This window comes from Cyprinus carpio, chromosome A12 (genome assembly GCF_018340385.1).
Source record: "Cyprinus carpio isolate SPL01 chromosome A12, ASM1834038v1, whole genome shotgun sequence".
NCBI classification, from domain to species: domain Eukaryota; kingdom Metazoa; phylum Chordata; class Actinopteri; order Cypriniformes; family Cyprinidae; genus Cyprinus; species Cyprinus carpio.
Window position 1 is genome coordinate 3,030,543 of NC_056583.1, and position 19,850 is coordinate 3,050,392.

Here is a 19,850-nt window from a genome sequence, read left to right on the forward strand (position 1 = left end):
AAGGGCATTCATGCATCACAAAATGCCATTTTGTAATTCAGCATGTCACAAAGTGCAAGTTCTGCATAGAAAGGGGTTTGTCTGCATCACAGAATATGTGAATGCAATGCATTATGACATTCTGTTTCAATATCGATGAAATCCTTCTGAATATATATAATATTGTTTTTGTTAAAGTAACTTCATTTGTACATTGCATTTTTATTATTTGGACTATTTTATTACTTTGCATTATTTTTTCAGTAACTGTTTTCATTTTTACTTTTATTTCATTTCAGTTCATACAAGTGGTTTTTAAATCAAAGGTTCTTGTCTTTTTAGTTTAGAAAAAATGCATATGAGACCATCTCAAGGTCTCTGTTCATCACAGATCTGGGAAAACATTCCCATTTATCCATCTGGACAACAGCCCTTCTCTGCAGTTAAACTGGGATATGAAAGTATTTTAGCATCCAAAAAAATCCACACCTTTAACCAGTGTTTTAGTCCAAAATTCATCCATCTGAATTGCATCTGTATTTTTACTGGAACTGAAAATCTCCTGGAAGGTTCTTCTTTCCGTCTCTGTTTCGGACCACACACAGCACTCATGGCAAAAGTTTTGTCAGTTAGAGTCTTGAGTCCCATCGGTCTCATCTGAGAACTCGTATTTAGTCAATGTCAGAATGATTTGCATAAAGGCTTATTGTTTTTGTTTTTACTCTGTACGAAATGTCACCAGCGCAAGTGACCCGATGGAGCCTCAAATGCAAAATTCATGAACAAACTCTATTTTATCTTGTGTTCTGAAATGTGTTAATACAATACGATAATTGGTCAATTGCAATGAATTCAATCCGATTTCAGAATCTGAAAGTTCTGTTTATTTAAATCCATTTTACATATTCATTTACATTCACATCACATGTTTTCTGAACAGAATGCCAGCACACGCGCAGTGTTGAGCATTTATGTTTCTGGAGATATCCATCTACAGAGAATATTCTCAGAACGTTCTGGCAAGGTTATAAACAAACGTTCTTCCAGTTATGTTAACAGGACGTTCATTGACTGTTATCTGGTCTTTAAATTTTCATTTCATTTTCATATTTTTATATACATGACTTATACAAAGTCATGGAACTTTTTTACTGAAATGTTTTAGTTGAATTTTCATCTAACATTTTAAAACATTCAAAAGTAACGTTCCCAATAGGTTTGCAAAATGATAAAATGGCAAGCTCTCTGAAAGTTTGCATAACCAAGAAAAAGTTTCTAAAGCATTTCAAATACTGGACGTTTTGAAAATTTAGAGAATATGCATAAATGTTTTCACAATTTAATGGGAATGTTAAAAATACGCAGAGTAAAGTTAAAAGTATAGTTGCCATTTTTGCCTTGATATATCTGAAAAGAAAGCTGACATATGTCAGAAGAAATTTCATAGGAAATATTTAGTAAATATTAACAAGTGAGACACAAATGACATGAGACATTCATAAGGCATAAAACACATGTAAACATGCACATCGAGGTATTTTTTGAATTCAGCTGAGAAAATAGTAGGGTTCAAGTGTTCACTTGCTTTTTGTTTCAAACTGATTTGAATTGTTTCGAATCAAGCTCAGTCAGATCGATTGAGGCGTTCACATGAAGGCACTTCAGTCTGATGCTCCATCAATCTGATTTATTAATTATGTCCATGTAAACATTGCTAGTGAGTTGCATTCTCAGCAATAGATGATATAACAGGCATCCTAGCTAACAAAATACAGTATGTTCTAAGAATGTTTTGATAACATTCCCATTAAGTTATGAAAACATTATTTCTAAATGTTGTTTTTAGTTTTTTTTTTATAACTAACCTTTTCAAATGTATTAAGAATGTTTCTTCTTGGTTGTATGAACGTTAGAGGAACATTCAGTTGTATCATTTTGAAACACTGAGAATGTTACATTTGAATGTTCTCTCAACATTTATATTTAAAGAATGTATCATCTTGGTTATGCAAATGTAAGAACATTCCATTCTAAATGTTATGAGAACGTTCTAATGATATTACTGACAAACGTTATTCAGCACTGTTCTCAGAACATACAAATAAAATCATGAGTAATCAATAAGGACATCCTGACTTAAAATATTGTTTTAAGTGCGTTTCCTTCTAACATTATGAGAACACACAGTATATGGAAACATTCTGTGAGTGTTCTTCTAAACGGCACAGAAAGATGGATGTGCCTGATAGCAGTCTTCAGATTATGTGTTTCATCATAAATGATGCTCTCAGTGTTAATGGCAGATAAATCATGTTCATCTGTGATAGATGAGTGTTTCTCTGTAGAGATGTTGACTTGACTTCCAGGAAGACGAGAGGAGGATCTGTGTTTGACAGACAGAGATGTGCTTGAGTTGGATGTGAGACGCTCGGCTCTGAGGGAGGTTTCGTCCATCGCTCATATTTAATATAATGTTCTCTCTAAAACTGATGAAGTGCAGTAGGACGAGGAATGTGTTTAAATGTCACAGAGCAACACACACACACACACACCCCGCATTGTTTATTTATTGAAGTCCGTGTTCAGTAATCACAGATATTCCTGCTGCGCTTTTCAGGTCACACATGCCATATTCCGTAGATCTAGTCTTCAATAATAAATTTCATTTCTCATTGTGAATTACACATAAAAATCAGTATGTGTCAGAATATTTCTGTGTGCTTTTGAAGGATGCAAATCATTTAAGAGCTGACATTTATCTTACAGTTACAGTATATAGCAAATCTTGCCTTGTACCTATAAAGCTGTGATAATATATATATAAAGTTGGATAATATCCCAGCTAACAGGGAACGTTCTGGCAAGGATCTCTCAAAGTTATGAACAAACATTCTTGCAGTAATTTTAACGGAATGTTTTTTTTTTTTTTGGTAATGTTCTCAATGTTAGCTCAAACTTTTTATTTATGCATCATTCAAGGAACATTAAATGTTCCATCAGTGTTTGTGTAACCAAGATAAACCTTTCTAAAACATTAAACATGGGCGTTGCTCAGAGAACATTTAGAAATAACATTTAATTAAAAAACTTAATGTTACCAAAACATTCTTAGAATATATTTGTTTACTGTGAAATTATCTACAACTTTATCCATGCACATGCTGTATACTCATGTAAAATGATATACTATATAACTATATAGTAAATCTTAACTGCCTAATTTTTCATTTTTATTTTGCACAATGTAATATCATCGCCAAGCTCTTCATATAAAGTTGAAAATAGAAGTCTGTCAAACTTTATCACCTTATTTGAGTTCAGCTTAAATTATGTATAATCAAGCCCTATTATGTGTTCCATACAAACAATATTGCTTTAACATGAATAGTTAGTATTAACAGAGAATGTTCTCAGAACTTTGGCTAACATTCTAGCAATGTTCTGTCAAAGTTAGGAACATTAATAGAACATTTGTGCAAAGTTATCTGTGCTTTAATAATGTTCTAGCACCAATGTTGTGTTGTAATGCATTACAAGTTACGCAATCAGATTACTAACTTGTAAAGTAACACTACTTTTACATTTCCAAGAAAAAATCTTTTTTTTTCAAATACGTAATGCACATGACTTTCTTTTCCCATTTATTGACCGACAGCTCTCCTGTCTCAGTGTTGAGAGAAACTGTGAGTAAGTGCAGAGGCGGAGGAGTATTCATTTCACTTTTGGTGTGAAAGGGCCTTCATCACAGTTACCAGAAATAGAACTTTAGGGTTTGTTGTTGTTAAAAATAAACAAGCAATCCCAGCCCAGGTGACATGCATCACTTTTAAAAGTAAATTTCCAACATTTTTAAATGTCATTACTTGTTTCAGAACATTCCAAGACCATTCAAAAGTAACATTTAAATGTTTAAGCATTGCACCCAAACAATATTACTTCAGTTTAACATGAATGGCATGAGTTGAGACTGATAACGCAGTCTCTTTAAGCGACAGTGCCATCAAATTGATGATATTTCTGAACGGTTAGCAAATGCTCGTCCTCCACAGAGGAACTATTGTCCACTTGAAGTTGCTCAATGCTAAGGTTCTCAGTGACGCCCATCGCCGCTGCTGCATGCGCTCAGTCACGTATCCCTCCAGCCCTCGGGGGACAAACCTCCAGACCTCCATGTTGCTAAAACTGTGTGTCTTGGCAGTAAAGCGGCGCGGGCGACTGAATGTGTGTGTTTTGGAGCAGCAGATCTCACAGGTGTCCATTCGAGGACATAACTCGACTCTGGGCTGGGATTCGCTCTTTTCCCCTGATTATATCAAACTCTGTCTTACGAGCTCATTATGCTGTGCTGAAGCGCATGGGATGTCCCAGCCGCCGAGGGTTTGACCTTTGACCTGGGACTGTTTGATTTGGCGCTGGTCTGTGGAGTGACGGGTCGCCTTGAGCAATGGGCTGATGGTTTTCCTGGCATATGATGCGTACAAACACGAGAGAATCAAGAGAATAGAAAGGAAATATAATACTAGAATACTGCATACAGTGGAATAAAGTTGTGAACAATTATTGGCTATGTTTTAATTTAAATCTCTCATGTAATTCAATGTGTTACTACTTTTGCAAATAACTGTAAATCTTTTACTAGCAATTTCTGTGTGAAAACCAGTTGCTAAACCAAATTTTGGAGTGAACTAAAATTGCATGTGCAAAACTTAAATAGTAATTGATCTCACTTCCATGTGATTTTGACATATGTTCATTATTTCAGACAGTTATATTTTACCAAATTTTGTTAATGTCTTTAATGCTGAGTTTTTTCCCTATAGTTCTTTAAATAATTATGTCTGTATCCCTATATACATCCACTTACTGTTTAAAAGTGAGTTTTAAAAGTAATTTCATTCATCAAGGATGTATTAAATTGATCAAAAGTGACAAAAGACTTGAGACATAATGCTTAAATGCTGTTCTTTTGAACTTTGTATTCATCTGCCCTGAAAAACATCCCTACATCCTAAAAAAATAAAATGTCAAAGTGTTTTCAACATTGATAATAATCAGAAATGTTTCTTGAGCAGCAAATCATCATATTAGAATGATTTCTGAAGATCATGTGACACTGAAGACTGGAGTAATGATGCTGAAAATACAGCTGCACATCACTGAAATAAATTACTTTAACAGAGATTCACACAGAAAACAGCTGTTTTAAATGACATTTAATTGTATTTTTGGATCAAATAAATGTAGCCTTGGTGAGCAGTTTTTAAAATGTTTAATCTTACCATCATCAAACTTCTGCGCAGTCATGTGCACTCACTGCAGAAACACTACGTGTTCACCTAGAGTCTAGTTTTGTTGTGGTCCAGTGGGAAAATTGTCCTGAAAATTGGCTTGTTAGATGATTGTTGTTCTATTCACTTGTGTAAATAACCAGACACGAACTCTTAACTCTTTACATGCTGACCTAAATACACTGTGCAGCACAACAAAACGCATGCAGTGACATCATCACTCGACCCTCCTTATATTATGTGAGTCACTTTAAATAATGTTTATGGAATGTTCTTATAACTTCATTTATACATGATACATTCTTAACGTTGAGAGAAAACACTCTGAGATCCAACATTTTCCGAAATGTCCTCATGGTGTAGTTATTGATGAACATTTTAAGAAAAATTTTTGTAACCTTTAAATAACACACTAATCACAACAAAAGTGGACATTCTAGAATACTAAAAATAAACATTCAAATAACGTTATATTTTGAATGAAAATAAAGTTAATAGAATGTTGTAAGAAAAGTGTTGTAACCTCTATTTAACATTCTAATGATGACAAGAAAACTGTACATTCTATTGCTTTATAAACATTTTAAAACAATGTTTTTATAACATAAATTGGTCACCTGGGTAAATGCACTTGTGGTAGAACCACGCTTTATGTAAACATATGAATACTCATTAGATCATGCTAATAAATCAGTTTAATACGATGTAATTTGAAATTACATGTACAGTAAATTTGATTATACTTTAAAATTTAAGGCAGCAGCTGGTTTTCTAAAAGGTCAAACTTAAAAATGCTTGATTGTACATGAAAGCCACATGATTGCATGAATCATTAGCAGCTGTAAAACATGCAGTCTATAAATCTACAAATGCACAAGATCCGTTTCTTCATCTTGGTTGTGATCTTCACAGCGTTATTGCCCATGGGATTGCTGTATGGACAAACACTTCTAACGTTTTCTTGCACCAATGTAAAAATGTAGTGATTTATTTAATGCACAAAACTTCTTAATTTGAAAATCTATAAATAAAGTTTAAGTAATGGAGAAAATGACTTTCTATGCTTTATGGAGCAACAGTACCAACATAACTGTATCAAGTATGAAGTTGGTCTTACTAAGCAAGTTAGTTAAACTGATTAACATTTCTATCTATCTGTCTGAATGGTAACACATCCAGTTTAATAGAGCAGACATTTAAAACTCTATTGCACTTCTCAGTAATTATTTTTTAACCACAATAATACAAGAACACAAATTAAGCATGTAGAATGGGACTGTATTAAATGCAAATGTCCTTTACATTTTTCTGCTTATTATCAAGATGATTCTAACCATTTAAAGAGAGCTTTTGTGACCGCATTGAAGATATGTAATATCCTTCATGACAACGTTCAAATAAAAATTAAGTTAAAGCAAAAGCAGTCTTAAGTCGCTGGGGTATATTTGTAGCAATAGCCAAATATACATTGTATGGGTCAAAATAATTGATGTTTCTTTTACGCCAAAAATCATTAGGATATTAGGTAAAGATCATGTTCCATGAAGATATTTTGTAAGTTTCCTACTGTACATATATTAAAACTTAATTTTTGATTAGTAATATGCATTGCTAAGAACTTCATTTGAACAACTTTAAAGATGATTTTCTCAATATTTAGATTTTTTTGCTCCCTCAGATTCCAGATTTTCAAATAGTTGTATCTCAGACAAATATTGTCCTCCTAACAAACCACACATCAATGGAGAGATTATTTATTCAGCTTTCAGATGCTCTCTAAATCTCAATTTTGAAAAAGTCTAGACAATACACGGAAGTTTCAGAAATAAGGTTTTCAGAATTTAATCTGAACATTCTTAAAACATATATATTTTTGTACGCTACATCAGAACAGCTGATTTAAGAACAAATTCACTCCAAACAAATGCATTTAATTGAGTGACTCTGTGATGTAGCCTGCACTCTGTCAGTCGTGTACATTTCCCAGATAATGTGCACGTTTTCATTTTGCTAAAAAAAAAAATAGCACTGCCGAACATGCACCGCAACAAAACACAATGCAGCTATTGCCAGCGTTCCCGGGAGCTTTCACGAGAGCGAGCCCACACTGTTTATTTGTACTGGCAGCAAGAGCGCGCACTACCTAGGGGGTGGAGAACCTCCTCGCCCCCCAGAAACCCATTTGGATGGAGACTTGATGGGGCCTTGACGGTTGGGGAGTCAGCCAGAGTGCAGGCCTCTTTTAATGGTCTCGCGGTGGAGGCACATTCCCAGCTCTGAGAATTGGAGCAGACACACCGGCTCCTGTCTTAGCAGCTTTCACTCGGTGCGGTGGGTTTGATATGAGAGGAGTGCGTCTCGTTAGCCATCTCAGACACCTGCCCTCATCACGACGAACCTCGTATCCAAACCACAACTGAACATGTGATCTCAACAAATCAACCCTTCATCATTTAGTGAATGACCTACTACTGGAGTCGATCAGTGACGTCAAGACAGAGTTTCAGACTTTTTAATACCTTTAAATGAGTTGCATTAGCAAAGTCTGAAAACTTCCAACGGATCTCTACTTCTTAAATCTTTCCTGCCAAACACAGAATTTTCCAGGTTTGTGTTTTCACTGTTATACATTAGGGGGCGCTATTATGCATCTACTGAATGAGTCTAGAAAGTGCCGATCAAAAACACAGACCAGGAAGACACAGAAATGAGCGATCTCATATGTAAGCATATGCATATGAAAAATAATGCGATAATCAACACTAACCACATATAAATGAAAACTGCCTAAGGTTACAGAGTGAAATGTGGATCCATAAAAGTGGTAAAGGCCTGTGAAGCTTTGGGAGTACTGATGGAAGCCATCTACTGCAGCTTTGCTTTGATAATATTACTGAATATGATCCAGATTATTAGTATTTGATAAAAATGTGATTTTGCTCAATGTCGCTTTTTTTTTATGAAACCTACCTACAAAGTGCTTCAAGCTCAAATTATTTATTTATTTATTTATTATTTATTTATTTATTTTTGAAGGGTCTAATCTTTGTTGCATGTTTAGATATTTAGATATTCATACAACAAAATATTTTCGGGGACATGAAATTTTAATGAATTTCAGCAAAAACGCTGGTGGTGGCTTGTAACTTTTTTCAAAAACGCTGGTCGGGAAAGAGTTAATTCATTTCCCAAAAATAAAAAAAAATAAAAAAATACTGAAAAGTTCACAGTATAATCCCACTGCAAGAAAGTGATGCTCTTCATATGTTTGTCTTGTTTTCCAGTTCAAATGTTAAATCAAGATGCATTTACTTGAGAAGCAAAATGACAGAAAAATAAAGTTTTAGGAAAAAATTAGGTTATGGTTAAAAAAACAAAAAAACAAATATCTGTCAGTGGATTCATAAAAATCAACTTCATTCAAAGGGAAAACTAATTTTAATACCACATTGGCAGATATTTGTTCTTGATTTAATTTTTTTTTTTTAATTTCTCAGAAAAAAAGACTTCATATTTTGTATCAAGTAAATGTATCTTGATTTATATGAGAAGACAAATAAAAAATGCTATTACTTTTAATATGAATAAGACATTAATTTTTGCAGTGCATGCAACATTTAATGCCACTACTTATTTACGCGCTCCGATTTAAGATTTAATCTTCTCAGGAGAATTATTTTATAAGCAGGAGAATTAAGATTAAAAGTCTCTATTTGGAGGCTAAAAATGAATGCAGACAATATTAGCTCACATAATTTAATTAGATCTGTGACTTTTGGCAAATCTGAGCACAATTTGAGACTTTTCTAAAACTGACATTTTTTCGCTCAAGAGAATCATCTAAGAAGCATGAAAATTGAATCTCAGTTAAGATTGTAAAGATCTCATTTGTACCTTCTTTCCTCTGGGATGTCAGTGTTTGTGTGTGAGGGCTAATAATTCACAGCTCTGCACCAGAACTGAAAGCTCACAAATCCTTCTCAAACAATCTGCTCTTCTGGCAGGTAGCAGATCTGAGTTTCTGCCAGATATTACGTTTCCCTCAACTGGCGGGTTCTTCAAGTGAAATATCGCTCCACATTTCTAAAAGCTAAACATTCTCTTTACACCAGTCGTCCGTTAGAGTAATGACGGTAGCTTTGTAATTAACTTCACATCACATTCCAAAACGAGTAGATTAAGCTGTGTGGGCTTCATCTGAACTTTCTCAGGAACATCTGAAACACTGCAGCTTTTTAAATAGTCAACATTATCTGTCCATATGATGAAAACTACAAGCAAGTTCAACAATGCAAATAAACAAATCAAATCAAGCAATATAAGGAAACTACATAAAATTTTGAATGTAAACATATGTAAACAAACATACACTAAATCTTTATGCTAAGTGAAATTGATGAGCATAATTCTATGTCCAATGAGTTTTGCTTAAACCTTTGATCTTTCCTGGATAAAAGCCCTGGTAACAAATTTAGGTTAGAAAAATGTTGTGGGAACATTGTTTTAAAATCTCCACAGTGTCATTCACACAAACACTGATCCCCATCACGGTGACAAACAATGAAATAATGCAATAATATTAATTTAACAACATTAGATGCAAGATAAAGCCAAAATGTACACAACTGATAAGAAAAATAAAATAAAATAAGAAACAAAATCAAATGTGAAGTGTCATGCAGGGAATTCTGCGCGTGTCAATTTACGGTTTGTCACTGTAAATTATACGGTGACTTTCTTTCTCACTTCCAAAAACCACAGTTTTATCAGTATTTTACTGTAAAATTACATTAAATTTAATTACATTTATTCACCGAATATAGTATGGAAAATTACTGTTAACCAATTGACAGGTTTTTACTTTAGCAGTCCTTTACTGTTAAAATCACAAGGATGATAATTTTCAATAGTGGTCTGTGTCAGACGTGATGCTTTCAGGCTGTGTAAACCATGTCTCCGGAACATTGTGTTTGTCAGGTCATTCCCTTAAGCACCCTTCATCCTCACGCTGTTATTCTTTACTATCCCCTCCTCCGTTTGGGATCTACGGATCTTCTGCAACCTTTCACTAATTTCCTGGGCCTCTCTGTAACGGGTCGAGTCCTGCCACTGCATGTGTCACAAGAGACACGGTGAGGGCTGTTTATTAAACTTGCACACTTGATCCAATTCATGCATTTTTGTTTTTTCAAATAAATTGTTTAATTGTTAAACAAATAGCCTCATTATGCCTCTTCATTTAATCTCTCCAAGAGTCACAGTCAGTTAATACTCTGGTTTAAATAATGCTTGAACAATATGGTCGCTCTTATGATGTCAGAAAGATTAAAGCATTACTGCTTTCAGTGCATAGTTAATAAATTAGTCAAATTATTTATATATATATATACACACACACACACACACACACACACAACTTATCCCAAGTCAATATGCATAAATGCTGATGGTGACTGTTAATATTAATAAGCGATCTGTGATAAGGGTTTGATAGTGTTATGAAACGCATATAAATACACTTTTGCAAAACATTTGTTGATACAAAAAACATCTTTCTACAGTGAAAAAGTAAAAAATAATCATTATATCCTTACAATTAGTAAAAAAGAATAAATAAATAAAAACAACCAAAATACTTACTAAAAAATTAAATATTTTATGTGAAAGTCATGTGACCATTAACCAACATCAGAGAGCCATGGATTAAATTTAAGACAATATTTTCTTTAAGTCAATATTTAAGAGGGATGTGGCTGACAAAACAAAAAGTTTGGGAATTCATGTTTGCAAGATTAACAGAAAAGCCACATCAAAAGCAGCTTAAGTTCTTATTTTGAAGATAGAGGCAAACCTTCAAAGATGCTGTAAAGACAAATGGGTCATAGTAAACAAAAGAAGCCATAATTGCTAGCATAAGAGGCCAAAAAATAAGATAAATGGCAGCGAATGTGGCATTTATGATGGTAAGAAAGCGTCAACAGTTTCTTGAATTTATTGCTTGAAAAAGTCTACAAGTGTTGCTCATGTGCAACGTCATCTTTTAATTTAAGAGTTATTTGCAGGCCCACACGAAATCTGCACCTGCACAGAAACATATAAAAATAAACCTTTGCGTGTTTAATAAATACTTTGGCTGATTTTGATGCAAATGCACAAAATAAAGAATCTTTGCAGATTCGGTGTGGATGGGCCAGAATAAAGCCATGGCCCTGAACACACACATCATAACTGTAATAAAATACATTCTCGTTTTTATTTTACGAGGTGGGATTGATCGTTGAATATTGATGTCAGTCCTGAGACAATTCCGGTGATTTCCCATCTCCATGTTTCCTACTCCCAGCCACATTTTCTTGAGCTTAATTGGTGTTTTTTGTTTGTCACTTGCTGATGTAATACTGTGGAGAGAAATTATTTTATGTTCCATGTGAATCAAGCTATCATCCGCCTATAACTTTTCCAGAGGAGCTTAACCACGATTCCAGGAACGGCCCGAGTCTGAGGAACATCCCTCATGTGCTTGGAGAGTTGTGTTCTTGTTTACTGTGTGTGTGTGCTTCTCATGAATGGAAAGCTTTGAATGGCTTTGGTAATGGAATCCCATTGCCTGGTTATTCCAGTTGCTGTGAGTAGCGTGTGAGTTTGAGCAAAGTTGGCTACAACTAATTTTGTCTCACTTTCTCATCCAGAGTGCTTCTTGACTGCTTTTGCTTCAGGGCCCAGATTTTACAGTGCACTGGACAGCAATTAATTCTTGTAAAAAAATAATGATCAAACATTGAAGTTTAGGAATATCACCATAACCACATTGGCACAAATGTCCCTTGAATTTCCATGGTTATGCATTTGGCAGCCATTTTTGATAGACACCTTGTTTTCTGCAACTTTTTAGACCTTTTTAGTGACTTCTTCAAAACAGCACTCAGCCACTTTTTGGATTGTTGTCTTTAAACTTATGTAAGTAAATGGTGATTTTGTGAGATGTTTTTAATCAAAGAGACTTACAAAAGTAGTCATGTAGTCTTCATGGGGCGTATTTTAGTCACTATTTCATACTTGTTTTATGGTCTGACACCAGAAACAGAAAAATATGGAAATGATAAAGCTTTATTGGGAATTTGGCTCTCTTAAAATACAGCTTGTGAGCTCTGAGAATAGGAGAGAAGCAAACTTGACAACATGCAAATACGATGCTGTAATGTCATGAATATGCTAATTAGGACGTAGTGCCTTCTTGAAACATTTATCTGACTTTTCAAATAGACTTTCCATTGGGAGTATTTGGCAAAAGCGATCAACAAACCAAATTGATTTAATGTTTTTGATGAGGTCATATCACACAAGCTGTCTGTCCCAGCAAACAGGGAATGTTTTTTTTTTTTTAATTGTTAAGATAAAACATTTTTAAATTAATGTTTATGGAATGTTCTTTATTCATAGTTGATATGTTCTCATAATTTTGAGAGAAATGTTCTCAAAATGTACTTATGTTATTTGTACGCTATGAACTAAGAAATGTTTTTGTAACCTTTAAATGTAATGATCCCAAGAATTTTAATGTTTTAAAAATATACCGTTCAAATAACGTTAGATTTTGGGTGAGAATGTAAGAAAGGTTTTTGTAACCTTTTAAATAATGTTATAAACTACATTTTAGAAACATTTCTAAACAATGTTCCAAACAGGTTCATAACTAAATTTGTTACCTGAGATGTTGGCATTGGTCTAATTTTACATTAATTTGGTATTAAAATACTATAGTGTGGTTGGACACATGATCTTTGACATCCAGAACAAAAATAATGAATGTATCATGGTAACTCATTATAATTGCATTTAACGTTTTCTGTCCAGATCTGCCTTTTTTGGGGTCTTGAACCAACTGATCTAACTATCTAAGAGGGCTTAATAAAGATATGCATAAAAGTACATAATAATTATGTTGATTTAGGCTCCGATCCACCAGAACAAACCCACTAATTGACTAGTTGGTTGATGGACATATTCTTGAGCCACTGATATATGCTTGTAATTGCAGAAATGGCTTTAGCTGTAGACGTCAATCAAACGTGTTGTAAAACCAATGAGAAATCTCTGAAGCAATGTGCAGTTGATTTGTTTGTAGTCTGGGGAATTTTACTGTGAAACTCTTGGAAGAACTCGGTCCGTCTGTGATTGTTATTGGTCTTCAGTCTCTCTTTCACATAAACCCTCTTTGCTCGGGGGCCTACAGGTAAAAGATGCGTGTGAGTGGACACTTTTCATGCCTGTATGTTTGTTTATGAGTGTGTGTTTGTGCATTTATGAGCTGCTGCTCCTTCATGGCAAGGAAAAACATTTAAGCTACAATCTTGCAAACATTTAGATTAGAGAATCAGCCTTCAGTGACTGTTTTTGCACTGCCATCAACTGGATTTGGATTTTAAGGCAGGCTTTATTGGTGCCCCATTAAATTATTTTCAACTAATTGATAAATTAACAGTGTCGAGGAAAGTTAAAAGCAATGCATTACAATATTGTGTTACTCCTCCCTAAAAAAAATAACTAATTGCGTAACGTTACTTTGCAATTCCTTTTTAAATTTGAGCGGGACTTACTTGTTTGTTTTTTAATATGATTAAAAGTGTTTATTTTTGGCAAATGTACTGAATACATTTACTGAATCTGTTTTTGTGCAATTGAGACGAGCAAATTTCTTGCAAATGAAAAAGTATCGCATCACTTTACTGGTTACTCAAAGAAAGTATCTGATCAGTAACTAAATTAGCCACAACACTGACTAAAAAGTTCTTAGATTGTGAATATTTCCCTGTGAGATCTTGAATAAACCACGATCACAACACTGTGCACACTTGTACTGGTTTTGATTGACTTAACAAGCACCAGTGTAATGTTCACACGTTTTCCAGAAGTCACCTATGTCTTACACCATCTCTGCTCTGGTTTAAATCAGTTTAAGTGTGTATTTTGGCTTTCCAAATCAGGAAAAACTCTAAAACGTAGACGCTTCCCAGAAAGCTGCTTTATCAGCCTCCTGCAGCTGCAAAATAATTGTATACTATTGCACATCAATCTATTAAGCTGTCGGACTCATTGGCCAAAAAAGCCACTTCCCATGGGAATTGCCTCATCATCTGTGAGCGGAGGAGTGATTTAGGGAAACACGGATGTGTGATAATTCTCAGAACAGAAGTGTTGAGTCACTGCGTTTTGGCACCGAGTTCCAGCTGTTTTTGGCAAACGTTTACATGACTGGCATTGCTTCGCGCTACCAAAGATAGCTTTTCCAAGCTTGTCATATGCTGCCTTTAAAATTGTCTTAGGATGTTCCAGCTCACGAGTTGAGAAATTTTAATTAAGACGAGATGTTTATATATGAGATATTGGTCAGAATATATTGGACGTGGTGGAACGTTTCATGTTTCTAGTATAATAAAATAATGAACAAAGGTTATGCACTAGGTGTGTTTTTTTCCATCTATATTTTATTGTTCTTAAGCAGATGTTACACATGATTTTGTGACACAAATCATCTAAATATACTGAGTTTTTGGCAAACTTTACAGCTTAATCAACGGTAACTTACAGATTGTAGACTACTTTTGACATTCATAATAGCAGCTTAAAATTATTTGCCAATTAGCAGAACAGATTAAATGCTGATAAAACGAAACTAAGTCATAAGTATGTCATCTTTGAACTTTGAATACGATGTGGTTTCTTACTGGTTGCTTTAAGTCCCTTTGTTGAGGAAAAACAAAGGTTTGCAAAAGAGAATTTTCATTAACAAGTGAGAATTTCAGAGAACTCAATTCACTTGATATCAAACTGACTCAACACTGTTCACACCATAAGAACACGTTTTACACATTACTTTCTCTAGAGCTTTCTCTAGAATAAGCACCATAAAGTTTGAGAAACAGTCTGTGTACATTCTATTTGAGCTTTAGTAATGATGCTCTGCAAGTGCAATAAATAATGCACAAAGTTTACATGCAGTAGCAATTATAATAATTTGGATATGATAGATTTATATAATGCGGGTCTGGTTAGTTCAGATGTCCATTTGCAGAGCATGTGAGCATGTAAAGACCAGATGAGAAGGGAGGATGTTTTCTTTGATTGATTGATTTGAAACACAGCCATCAATGTTTTCATTTTTTGTAGTGTACTTCTGTCCAAAACAACACAGTTGTTAGCTTCATATCATCTGCTGCGTGTTTGCATAAAGTGATTCTTATGAAACATGTCAAACGTGCTCAGCTCATGTTTCACCTCAAAACTTTTTGTAGCATTCATTGTACTGGTTTGAACACAAAGTATTGTAATGCAAAGTCTTTTTCTGTATTGAAACCGAACAAGCACCAGTTGTCTGGTTGTATCTATCAATGCAAAACAATGTTTCGCTTTATTTTGAGTTGAAATATGACCCTTCCGTGAGAGTCACTCATCTGTGTGTGAGGTCAAAACAGAGGTGAAAACATCTGATGGTACAATTTGTGTTTTTTTTTTTTTTTTTTTTTTTTTGAAAGCTGAACTCTCAGCAAATCTAGAGGCCAACGATGGGGGCATCCTAGAGAACGACCGTTTTTCAGTGTTTTTCAATGGGGAGGTTTATCAGAAAGACATGTCTCGTGAGTGTGCGTTTGCGTGTGTGGTTCGCAGTAAATCAGGGGCATGTACTGTGGCTAACCTGCGTGGCCCATAACACCCTGGCCCCCCTCCAGAGCGCTGCGGTGTCATGACAGGAAGCGAGAGAGGAAAGCAGCGTGTGTCTGCTATGAATTAACCAGTGTAAATGTAAGACTCCCTCTGAGACTCTGCAAAGTCTGATGTGGGCCGCAAAGCAGCTTTGGACGTTTTTATGCGTGTGTGTGAAAAGGTGCTACGGAAAAGTAAATTAGTAAATACATTTAGACCTCTGATTTACTTGACCGACAAACAGCGTTTCATTAATATGTGTGTGTGTGTTTTTGTACAGCAAACCAGCAGATGTGGCCAGCAAAGCGTGACTGTATTTGGAGCAACTTAGTGAGCATGAATATAAATATTTAATTTTATGAAATAGACACTGTTGTAGTCAACAATGCATTTTATTTACATCAATAAAAACTGTTTTAAGTCACATTCATGAATCATTTTTCAACATTTTTAAAAATTACAGGCTTTTGAAACTCGTAGAACAAACAGGAATTAAGCATCAGATTTTAGCATTAAATCAATATTAAATATGGCATTTATCTAGCTTTTCCTTTGTTTTTTTTACTAAAAGCAATTGCTCTTTTAATGAATAGAAGTTTATTTTTATATATGGGACATTTTTCAGATTTTTTTAGAAAGTAGCACATTTTAAAATCAAAGCACACAATTTAAAATCCTATAAAACCTTGCTGACACTATTTTTATTACTTTTGGCCCATTTTTTTGGGTTACTCTTGATTTCAAAACATTTCAATTTAGTCATACATTAATCTACACTTGTATATAGTGAACTATATTTATATACTATATCTGAAGTTCAGTGTTGCTAAATATGAAGTACATACCTTATTCTGCATAGTGTAATATATCAGAGACAGTGGGTTTGAAAGCTCACACACACTAATTTATTCTTCATTAAATACGCTTCCTCTGGGCTTGGCAGAGATTTTATAATCAAATGGCTTCAGCGTTAACCCATAAGAGCAGTTTAAACTCAAGTCCTGTGATGGGTCGTTCTCAAAGGTTAGTTGGTGGATTAACATGGCAGTGATTAGGAAAACTTCCACTTTGGCGATCTGATCGCCGATGCATCGTCTCTTCCCGATAGAGAAGATCATCACGCTGTTGGTCAGGTCTTTATCCAGAGCTCCGGTCTCGTCCAGGAATCTCGACGGGTTGAAGATGTGAGGATCCTGCCACTTTTGAGGGTTGTGGTTGACGGACCATTGGTTGATGAACACCACGGTGTCTTTGGGGATGTGGAGACCTTCGATGGTGACGTCTGAGGTGGTGGAGTGCGGTATGGTGACGGGGACGAAGCTAGTGTGTAGCGCATGGGTTTCGTAGATGAAGGCGTCCAGGTAGGCCAGGTTGCTCTTGTCGTCTATTGATGGGAGTCTGCCACGACCTACTACTTTATCAATCTGCTCTTGGAGTTTGGTTTGGATTGATGGGTATTTGACCAGTAGAAGAAGCATCCAGTGCAAGGCAGTGGAGACGGTATCTAGACCTGCTCCAATGAGATCAGAAACCGTTCCTTCAGTATGAGCCTCGGTCAAGCCTGTCTCCGTATCTGCATGCTCTATCACTCCAATAAAGGCATCACTCATGTCTCTTGTGACCTCAGGGTCGTAGCTTTGCCTGTGCTCCACCACTTTACCTTTGACAAACGTGAAGAAGTCCTTGTTAAGTTCTTTGAAGCTCTGAAATATGCTCCTCACAGGATTGGGAAAAGATTGCAACCAAGGCATGACGTCCACCAAACTCCCAGCTCCTACGGTTTCGCCAAACTTGTTCACTTTGGTCAAGATAGTCCTGAACTCGAAGTCATCGTGTCCGTAGCGTTTCCCAAAACAAAGAGCGCAGATGATGTTAGCAGCCGTGACTGTGAGTTCATGAGATGGATTGAAGTATTGGTTGTTAGAACTCAATCTCAGAAACGTTTCAATCAGTTCCTGGGCTTCAGCTGCGATGTGCTTTTCAAAGGACTTTTTGGTTTGGCTGTTCGCAGAAGAGAAGGCACGAATGGTGGACTGGGCAATCTTCCGGTGCATCTTCCATTGCTTGCTGTAGTTGATGAATGTCATGCCCGTCCCACCGGAAACCGACTGGAAGGACACAAAGTTCGGTCTGCCTGCAAACTCGGTGCTGTGTTGAAGCAGCGCCTTGCGTATGGCAGATTCTCCATTGAGAACCACTATATCGCTGCTGCCCAGTCTAATTTGGTACACGTCTCCGTACCTCTTTGCCAACTTGGAGAAGGTGATGTGGGGCATTTGGCCGAGCTGCATGGCGTTACCCACAAGCGGCCAAGCGAAGGGCCCTGGAAGCCTCTTTTTGAGAGTGAGGTTCTTGACCCAGAAACAAGCCTCCAGACAGCAGAGGAAGATGAAAGATGCAACGAGGGCTGGCTGGATTTGTCCACTCCATTCCTTAAGAATGCTATTGCCCTTCATGCCGAACTCTGTGTCTGAAAGCGCCATGATATTCTGAAGCTCTAAAGGTTTGTTTTTGCATAAATTGCAAGTGTTTTAGTAACTCCCCATCCTGAATGGTGAGAGAGGAAGAATTTGAGAACCCTGCTGTTTTCTGCCCTCTTCGGCTGTGGGGTTACAGGAAGACGGGTCAGGGTTTGCGGAGCTGCGGTGTCTGTCCAGAGATGACCAGATTAGAAGAATGCAGATTTCAGCCTTGACACTGTGTTATATATCTCTAGAGTAGGAGGAGCTTGGGCCACAGGTTCATTTTCTTTCCCCCTGACTCTCTCTGACTCTCCACCCATTACGGCCGGAGAGCAGACGCCTGGAGACACATTGGACTCCCAACACTTTCTTGAGCCATCTACAGATGCATAGCGCTTTAGACAAATGCATAACAGTATGCATTAGATGTATTGCATGAGATGGCAAAATGCCAAAGTGAGTGTCATTTATTTTAGAGAATTAAGAGCATCTTTGCAGTGCATTAAAGTTTAACTGTAAATATATGCAACTGGAAGTCAGTCAGCATTGTATTTGTCTGTGGTTAGTGGATTTTAGTTGTTTCTCTACACCTGTGGTTCCTCTAAGACACCTGTGTGAACTTGAGGAGAAAGCACACTGAGACTTTAAACATGATGAAGAAAAGTGAGCATGAGTGAGATTTTCCTCACTGCAGCATGTGAAATGCAGATACAGATGCTTGCTTTTCTAGTGTATATAATTCATTCAAATATTGTTTTAATGAGTTGTTTAAATGATTTTAGTGGCACTATATCTGTGTGTGTGGCAGAGTAAGAAAATAACATTAGGCTAAATGGATGTGGGCCTTCATTTAATGATGGCTGTTGCTTTCTATATATTTTTAAGAGATCTTTTTTTTATTATTTGTCTTACCATAAAGTGCTGAAATGTCTGATTAAGATGAATAAAACCATAAAAATAAAAATGCTGTCGTTTTACTTTTTACAAAATACATTGTCTAACACATGAGCTCTGTAAGTCTGCTCTAATTGGTGTGATTTCATTTTGTTTGGAATCCATAATGTGATGCCAACTGAATGCTTGTGAAATCAAGTCACTTGAGGAATTCAGTGGGTAAACTCATAAAAGGTTTTTTTTTAATCTGTAAGACAAAGAACAGATACAAACAATGCAGTTATATATGTACCATGAGAGTGCATTTATCATGAGCTGTAGTTAGAATAATGACTGTTATATAAATTTAATAAGATAATTTGACTTTAAAGATGTGGCTTTACAGAAATATCTCGGAAACTGAATGCAAACAGAAATATTGGCCATAAAACTAACAATAAGGATATAGAGAGAAAATATAAGTGAAGACAGATGCAGACCATTCAGACAGTAAATTTGGATGCCAGGCTGGTTAAGCCTGATGTGA

At 35.7% G+C, this 19,850-nt stretch overlaps 1 protein-coding gene across 1 annotated transcript; it reads right to left on the reverse strand.

Moving 5' to 3' along the window:
* Positions 1-16,341: 16,341 nt before the first annotated feature.
* On the reverse strand, positions 16,342-18,651 carry LOC109080304 (cytochrome P450 1B1). Its single transcript, XM_042767151.1, has one exon. It carries the CDS (start codon positions 18,449-18,451, stop codon positions 16,874-16,876), a length of 1,578 nt encoding a protein of 525 aa, XP_042623085.1. The 5' UTR covers positions 18,452-18,651; the 3' UTR covers positions 16,342-16,873.
* Positions 18,652-19,850: the final 1,199 nt, after the last annotated feature.

Bases quoted from the DNA above. Each gene is read 5' to 3' on its own strand.
- LOC109080304 (XM_042767151.1), bottom strand. From the start codon at position 18,451: ATGGCGCTTTCAGACACAGAGTTCGGCATGAAGGGCAATAGCATTCTT.